This window comes from Solanum tuberosum, unplaced genomic scaffold (genome assembly GCF_000226075.1).
Source record: "Solanum tuberosum cultivar DM 1-3 516 R44 unplaced genomic scaffold, SolTub_3.0 scf00191, whole genome shotgun sequence".
In the NCBI taxonomy this organism is placed as follows: domain Eukaryota; kingdom Viridiplantae; phylum Streptophyta; class Magnoliopsida; order Solanales; family Solanaceae; genus Solanum; species Solanum tuberosum.
Genome location: NW_006239117.1, coordinates 1025697 through 1034339, shown reverse-complemented (window position 1 = coordinate 1034339; position 8643 = coordinate 1025697). Strand labels below are relative to the sequence as shown.

The following is an 8643-nucleotide window of genomic DNA, read 5'->3' as shown; positions in this document are numbered from 1 at the left end:
TATTATACAAAAAAAATAAAATATAACTTATAAATATTATGTATAAAATTGTAATATATATAAAATTATTATTCTTTATGCCTAGTACGAAATGAGCTCTTAGGGTTTGAGACAAACATATGATATTAAATTCTCCACGTGAGTTAAATTGGACATTTTGTGTGAAGTAGGGCTAATATTTTGAGTGAGTGGCCTCAAAGTGTAGTTTTCCCATTTTTTAAAGTCTAAAATTTGAACTTTAGACAAAGGTATGGAATTAGACTTAGTCACTTCTATCTTCTTCCCCATCTCGTTCACCTTCTTCCCTATCTCACTCGCATGTCTCCCTAGTTTAATGTATTTGATAGCAAAAATGTGTGTATTAAGGTGTATAATCTTCCTTGATATATGGTAGAAAATTCTTAATTAATGATAAAATACGTAATTATTGAAAAGCACATGTAAAATTAGTTTATATGATATAGATGTATATCTAATAAAATAGTTTTTTCTTAGTTTTAGCTATTTTCAAACTGAAAAGGAACACATTACGCTCAATTATCATGGATGAATTAGATGAGGTGCCATAAGTGAAATGAAATGAGACACTAGGTAAATGATATGAAATGAATGAATACATTAATTTTCAAAATGGAATAAATTAAGGCACCGTGGATGAATAAATGATGCACCATGAGTGAAATGAACAAATTATCAAATTTCACACCCACAAGTGAAATAAATTACGTTCAGATATCATGAGTAAAATGAATAAATATTAAATTTGAAATTGCCAAAAAATAAACTTTAAATAAAAACATCTAAAATTTCATTGCATAAGCCATATACTTAAATTAAAGATATTTTATCACCTAACTAAAAATTCATACGTCTGAAATTTGTAACTTTGGTGTCATTTTTTCAAAAAAATTGGCTAAACTTTCAAAATATTTACAAACTTTGGCTATGCCATAAATAGCGTTCCTAAATTGGGTTATTTTGAGCACTTGTCTCGTTTGAACCTCACTAATACAGCCCAAGCCCATCAACCTCTTTTAGTTCTTCAAAAATATGTTTTTTACATTCTCTGTGCAGAAGCCGAACGAACACTATAAACTCACAGGGCATTTTCTGGGTTTTTTCGTCTCTAATAAAATGGGAAGAACCGAAGAACTCTTAGAGGAACTTGTCAATGTTGAAGTGGAGCTTCAAGATGTTCAAGGTTAGCTTAGTATACAGTTTCTGAATGTTGAAATATTTGTTTGCAATAACATTGATTGAAAAGTTAATTTGTTGTTAAATTCTATCAGGGAACTTAAATTCCTGATATTTCTGGTTGTTTATAGTCATAGTAAGGAATTTGTTGATGGGGGATTTTCTTGAATTGTAATGCGGGTTGTATTATTCAACAACTCTAACATAATTAAATGAAGTCCTGATTTTTGTATTTATTAGCTGCTTGTTGTAGTGACTTATTGGCTTATGATTGTACTTTGGAATTTTCAAGTGTAACTAAAGCATTTTTTTAATAACCGTGGTGTTTGGGCTAGCTTGCGTGCACCTCGACTAATTTCACGTGATACTGTCACCTCCCGTCAGCAACAAGTAGTAGATAACTTTGTCCTGGGCTAGCTTGCGTGCACCTCGACTAATTCCATGTGATACTGCCACCTCCCATCAACATCAAGTAGTGGGTAGTTGTGTCCACCGAGGCGATGACAGATGAGAAGAAATCACCTAGTGTTTTGTTGTCTTTTTTATTTTTGGATAAAGGATGTTGGCCATGTCTTGATAGTCATACAGCTCTCATCGCACATGCAAGAGTGGCATATTTAGCCAACCACCCTTTTTTGTTTTTTGGTCTTTGTTGAGATTTGAAGATACTGCCACCACCCATCAACAACAAGTGCGGGGTAATTTTGTCCTCCAAGGCTAGAACAAATGAGAAGAAATCACCTAGTGTTTTTTTTTGTCTTTGCTAGGATTTGAACTTGAGACCTGATGGTTCTCCCACTTCATTGATCACTAAGTCACACTTTTGGGTGTTTGTAAATAAAGCATTTTTATTATCCTATATAACATTTGTGGCTCTTTCTAGCATCTTAAAGTTAAGCCTTAGAGCAATTTACAACCTCAGATCTTAGAATAGGTTTTGGGCTCTATAGTGTCTATAGAAACAAGAATAACTATGTATTTTGAGTTGTCAACTAGGTTGACAATGTCTTGAGAAAATGGAGAAGACAGGGAAAGAATGTTGCTACACGGGATGGTGGGATAATAATATGATCTTATCATTGTCAACAAAGTTGGGGAGCATTTTGTTGAATCAATGTACTTGTTGGCGACAATTAGAAAAGTTTGAGATTTGTTACTTTACTTTAGTTGTCCTAGTTTCGAACTTTCTAACAGATTTCAGTATGTTTGACTTGATCACCAAAGTCTTAAATTTTTTTATTTACAGATAGGTCAGTAGTGTAAACGGTGTTCAATACACATTAGATATCATACATTAATTTATGAAAATTATAGACTAGCGGAGAGAGAAAGTAACATTATTGGCTTATTGTAGTTGAGATACTTTTTAGTAGTTCGTTTTCAGGAATCTGACAATATTAGTTACTATGCTACCTGGGTAGTATTTGTTACAATCAAGCTAGAACAGAAGCTGGATGGGGTTTTAATTTGTATTGCTATGAACTGACGTGGAGCTTCCTGCTCTCTCTTTTAGTGGCTATATAAAAGATTATATTATACATATATATGTATTATCCTTTATTATATGCATACAATTGTTGCTTAGCTGTTTAGAGAAATCAGGTTTCATTCCCGAATTGAAAATGTTTATGCCAATGGGTAGAGCTGATGACAGGAGATTTCGAAATCATTATTTTCCTTATAAATACATTAAAGATCACAAGTGCTCTTTCTAAATAACAGAGAAATCCCCAAGGGACAGCTGGCGCATAATTCGGAATTTGGAGGATAATGCGTTTGTTCCTTGATACACCCAATTTACACATTAAAAATGGTATAAGTGGTCGTTATTAAACATATAACTCAATTAGGTTGCAGTCGAATCCCACAGGGAATAAGACGATGAACAATTTACTTTTATAGTGTATAACCCGACATAAAGTCTAATATTTCTATAATAGTGGGTAAAAGGGTTAGAGTTTAAGACTATAATTTCAAGTTCATTTATTTATTGACTATTAATTAACACGCGATTAATTAGAGATTTTTTATAACAATTGGGTAAGGGACTAGGATTGGTGTTCCCTAATGAAGGTAATGGCAAGGAGTATGTGTTTTTGCTAATTTAATGATGCAATCTCATTATTCAATGATGTCTAAATTACTTTCAAATGTTTCTTGACTCATTCAATAGATTTCACACTTAGCTTCTCTCGAATCTAAAGTGTGTGAATGCAAATAATTAATCTATTCCAAGTTAAATCTTTCCCATCTTAAGTTGCCATTCTCAAAAAATATATCTCCTATCTCTAGGTTGAATTTATTTAATTAGGGTTTAAAGCCTCAAATCCTTGCCATTTGCACTTTTCCAAATCTGAACTTTCTTTTTCAAGCAAAGCTAAATGCTATATGACACTATCTAATGTTTGCAACCATTTAACAAAAGATGAAAGTAAATAGAAAACATTGATTTCCTGAAATAAAAGTACTAATGCTCATACCCATTTACATAACCCGAAAAAGGTACCACAACCCTCTAAGATGCTTAGCTAGCCGTTAAAGATAAGGAAACTACAATAAAGACAGAAACATGGAGTTTTATAATCATTGATGACAAAAGGAGGATTTGTCTCAAAATGTTTAACAACCTCCAAGAACACTATTCAATGGTGTGGGGACTAAAAATCTGAACCAGAACGCATCATAAAACAAAGGGGGATGACGAGGTATAAATTTGATTTGCTCAGTCAACTATGACAAAGGGGTCCACAACGAGGGAGAAAGAATCGTGAATGGTAGGAAACTCAAAGCACTGTCTGAATGAAAGTGAAAATCATAAATTGGAATGTGCGGGGGCTTAAGGACAATGGAAAAAGAGACACCATTATAGTGTTGGTCAAGAAGTGGAAGCCAGATGTTTAATATCTACAAGAAACAAATATTGAAGAATGGTCTACTGTTACGGCAACACAGATTTGGGGATCTAGATGGGTCAATTTGGTGGAATTAAAATCATATGGAAGGAGCAGGGGTATCACAATATTCTGGGATAAGAGGCAATGGAATCGCATAGATTTTTCTGCAAGGTACACACTCCATCACTGCAATGTTTGGAGGGCTACATGGAGATCTCCAATGGTGCTTTACTGGTGTATATTGGCCACATTCACATTGGGAAAGAACATATTTTTGGGTTGAATTAGCTGATATTGGAGGGTTATGGACTGATCACTGGGCAGTTGGAGGTTCATTTGCATTAGAAGATCAAGAGCAATGAGATACGTTTAATTTAATCATCCATTTTTTTTTGGTGTCACATCAAATGTGTTCTCTTTTTGTAAATCACCAACTTGTCAAGGTTGTGTGATGTTTTCAAAGAACAGAACTCTGACACTATTGCATGTGTGACCCATTTCTCCAGCTTGTCTTTATGGACACGGTGTCCAACATGGATTACTGGGTTTCGGAAGTGTTATTCTACATGACTATGTGATTTATAACATGTTATTCTGGACAATAAATCCTCACACATCTGCCATTTTATTAACAAAGAGTTTCAGAACCTTGCTACAACTAATCTTAAAATGATTTTGTGTTGATTTTTACTTGCCTTTTTTATTGTGTTGTTTTTTTTGTCTTTGTGATTGAGTTCTGTCCTCAGATGTTTGATCTTTCAATTCTTCTGCAATGTACTTTATTCGTCCATCTGAAAGCATGGTCTTCAATGTCTTCTTGTCCAGACCAAATAAAATATCTGCTAGACCGACAAGAGAAATTGCATGAGAGACAATTTGAACTTAAAGCTCTTGTGGAAAGTTGTGAATCATCTAGTGGCCCGGGTTCCGATAATGCTGCTGTTCCAGTAGATGATTGGTCCAGGCCGTTTGAGTGGGACTCTCAAGCTGATGACATTAGGTTTAATGTTTTTGGCATATCAAAATATCGTGCAAACCAGCGAGAGGTTGGTCCACTCCATCCTGTCTACATTTACTTTTTACTGGTCGTCTTATGTTACAAGGTTTTGCATGCTTACAATTCTTTTGTGATTCATCTTGTAAGAGTAAGTGCTAGTTGGCAACATGAAGCAAGAGGTTTGAGTATGACCTAGATCCGTTCTTTTCTAAAAGGAATACTAATATAGGTGAACCTATCAAAAAAGGATTTTGATAGAAGAGGTGAACATTCAATTGACAATGTGGGAGGGGGTTGTGGAGTATTTAATTTTTGGTGATAGTCACTGCAAGCTCCTAAATTAGGTTCCACTTGCGCGCTATCTGTTCTACTCATAGTGATGCTCTGTCTCTATCTTTATGTGTTGTAGTGTGCAATTCTGAGGATTGGAAGCGAAATATCCTATCCTCTCTTTAAATTTCTTCTTTAAAAACCAAATTATGAAAATACTTTTTGCAATCAAGGATGTGGCCTAGTAGTTAATGAAGTGGAGAATAACCATATGAGGTTTCAGGTTCAAATTCCATGGAGGCAAAAACTTTAGGTGTTTTTTTGCATCTTCCCAAACTTTGGTGGACAAAATTACCGGGCAACTATGCTAGTGGGAGGTAGTACGTAATGTGTAATAGTTGAGGTGTGCGCAAGCTTAACCCTAACACCACCACCATAAAAAGAATTTGAAAAGGTAAATGGAAAAATATACCACTCAACTTTGCGATTTAGAGCGGATATATCTCTCGTTAAAAAAGTGGTGCATACATACCCTTGTCGTCTAACAAATGGTGCATATTTACCCTTTCTTTAACAAACATATATTTACTGAATTGAGAAAAATTCTAAGACTAGTACTGTAATGCAAAAAATGTCACGAGGCGTTAAAAAATTACCTCACCCATTTTCTTTACCCCTCCAGACCCGACACATTAAAAAAAATCCAATCCCTCTTTTATTCCGATCCAACCCAAATCCATTTTCTGACTGAGTAGAAAAGGGATTGAGTTTTTTCTTATTTGGGTCGGTGTCTGGTTCGGATCGTGAGGGTGAAGTAATTTTTTAAAGCCATGTGACATTTTTTGAATTTAAAACTAGTTTTAATTTTTTTTAAAATTCAGTTGGTATACGTCTGTTAACAACAATAAAGGTAAATATGTATCATTTGTTTGACGACAGGGATATACATGCACCACTTTTTTATGCGGGTATATCCGCTCTAAATATCAAAATTGAGGGGTATATTTGTCCCTTTTCCCAATAAGAAATAAAGAAAATATTCTTTGCCTATTTTTGTTGTCACTTATCTCACCTTGTTTTTCCTCTTTGGCATAAGATCTATCTTGCCAGACCTCATTAGAATAGATCCATCTTCCTAGATTGTTTAGTAACTTCATTTTTTGTGTATGCTTGGAGCACCCAGATGATTCTTAATTTTATAAGTGATAAGATGAGCATTGTAGAAACTAGAAAGCTATCTCTTTGTAAGGTTCTTTGTTTATCCATAAAAGCCAATAAACTCATCCTCTTCATTTCACATGACTTGATTACTGGTCATCTTCGAGGTAACCTTTATGCTCTGACTTCTTTGGGCTGTTTGGCATCAGCTACATTTCATTTAGCTAATCTTGTTGTTAGAATAGAATAGGAAAACACAATCCTACACAAACTAGGAATAGTTTATAATCTCCTATTTGGTAAGGAATTGTATTATATAGTGTCTATAAATAGGGTTCTCTATGTAATTATTACAACAACAATTCAATAATATTCTTTCCTTATATTTCTCACATGGTATCAGAGCATTGGTGAGAAAAAAAAAAAGAAGTCAAAATCCGGTGACTGTCAACGGCTGGTTTGCATTGTTGTCTCGTTTTACAAGTGTAGTGAGACAACCCACACCACCATGAGGTGCGGAACACTCAGGCGAGCAAACCCCAGTGAGCTCCTCTGAGTTTCACCGACTCACGCGCCCTCATGCGCCGCCAGGAGTTCCAGGGTCGCGTCACCACGCGCATCACGCGCCGGCGCGTGCGACACTTTCCGGCCAGTTTTTTTTCATTGAGGTCGCCTCTCCATTCCGAGGCAGACTGTATATTTATTTTCTTATTCCGACCAGTTTCGGGCAGTCAGACCTAATTTCCGGCAACTGCACCCTTTTTTCTTTTTTTTTCCAGATTCTGACCAGGCTTATTTTTATTTTTATTTTTTTTCCTCTCTCTAAATTCATAATATGTCTTTAGGGATTGATATTTTTGGCTCCAAGAATATAGGTAGTTCAAGTGCTATGATCACTTCAGAACCATTAATGGGAAGCTCAAACTATTTAGCCTGGGCTTCCTCGGTTGAGTTATGGTGCAAGGGGCAAGGCGTTCATGATCACTTAACCAACAATACTTGTGTGGTAGATGAAAAGGCAAAGGCTAGTGAGACAGATAATAACGTCAAAGCACAATGGGAAAAGGTTGATGCTCAATTATGTAGTCTCCTATGGCGATCTATCGATTCCAAGTTGATGCCCTTGTTTCGCTCATCCCAAACATGTTATTCAGTTTGGGAAAAGGCTCGTGCTTTATATACTAATGATATATCTCGATTCTATGATGTGATATCTAGAATGACTAGCTTAAAGAAACAAGAATCCGATATGTCTACTTACTTGGGTCAGGTACAATCAGTCATGGAGGAATTTGACACGTTGATGCCAATCACTACAAATGTGGACAAACAACTAGAACACAGACAGACGTTGTTTCTAGTTCTTACACTTGCTGGACTCTCTACTGACCATGATTCAGTGCGTGATCAGATTTTAGCTAGTCCTACAATTCCTACAGTTGATGAATTATTCTCTCGTCTACTTCGTATTGCCGCGCCTCCCAGCCACAAAGTAGTTTCATCACCGACCTTTGATTCCTCTGCTCTCGCATCTCAAACCATAGAAAAACGAGTATATCAATCTATGGAGAATCGATGAGGAGGAGGTCGTCTTGGAAAACCTCGATCCAAGTGTAGTTATTGTCATAAGTCTGGACACACTCGTGACATATGTCATAATTTGCATGGTCCACCACCCAGTTATGATCCTGCTACTCTAAAGGAATATAATGAGTTCCTTCGTAATCGTGCAAGTAAGCATACATCTTCACAAGAAGCATTTGTTGCTCCGCCTGATCGACCATCCCATAATGCTCATATTGCTCAATCAGAATATGATGAGTTCCTTCAATATCGAGCAAGTAAGCAAACGTCTCCACAAGTAGCTTCGGTTGTTCAACATGATGTTGCTGTTGCGGGTAATTCTTTTGCTTGTGTTTCACAGTCTAATACTCATGGATCATGGGTCATGGACTCGGGCGCTTCTGATCATGTTTCTGGTAACAAATCACTTCTGTCAGATCTTGTTTATTCACAATCTCTTCCTGCTATTACTTTGGCCAATGGGATACAAACAAAACCAAAAGGGGTTGGAAAAGCCACACCCTTATCTTCTGTCACTCTAGACTCTGTTCTTTATGTCCCTGGTTC

At 35.9% G+C, this 8643-nt stretch overlaps 1 protein-coding gene across 1 annotated transcript in view; it reads left to right on the top strand.

Annotated features, from left to right (window-relative positions):
- Window positions 1-1059: 1059 nt before the first annotated feature.
- Window positions 1060-8643, top strand: part of LOC102593600 (mediator of RNA polymerase II transcription subunit 34-like) — a 53392-nt gene continuing 45808 nt past the window's right edge. The window contains exons 1-2 of the mRNA XM_006355176.2: window positions 1060-1201; window positions 4914-5134. Coding sequence (XP_006355238.1) covers window positions 1135-1201; window positions 4914-5134 — 288 coding nt within the window. The 5' untranslated portion in view covers window positions 1060-1134. The remainder of the gene's footprint in view (window positions 1202-4913; window positions 5135-8643) is intronic.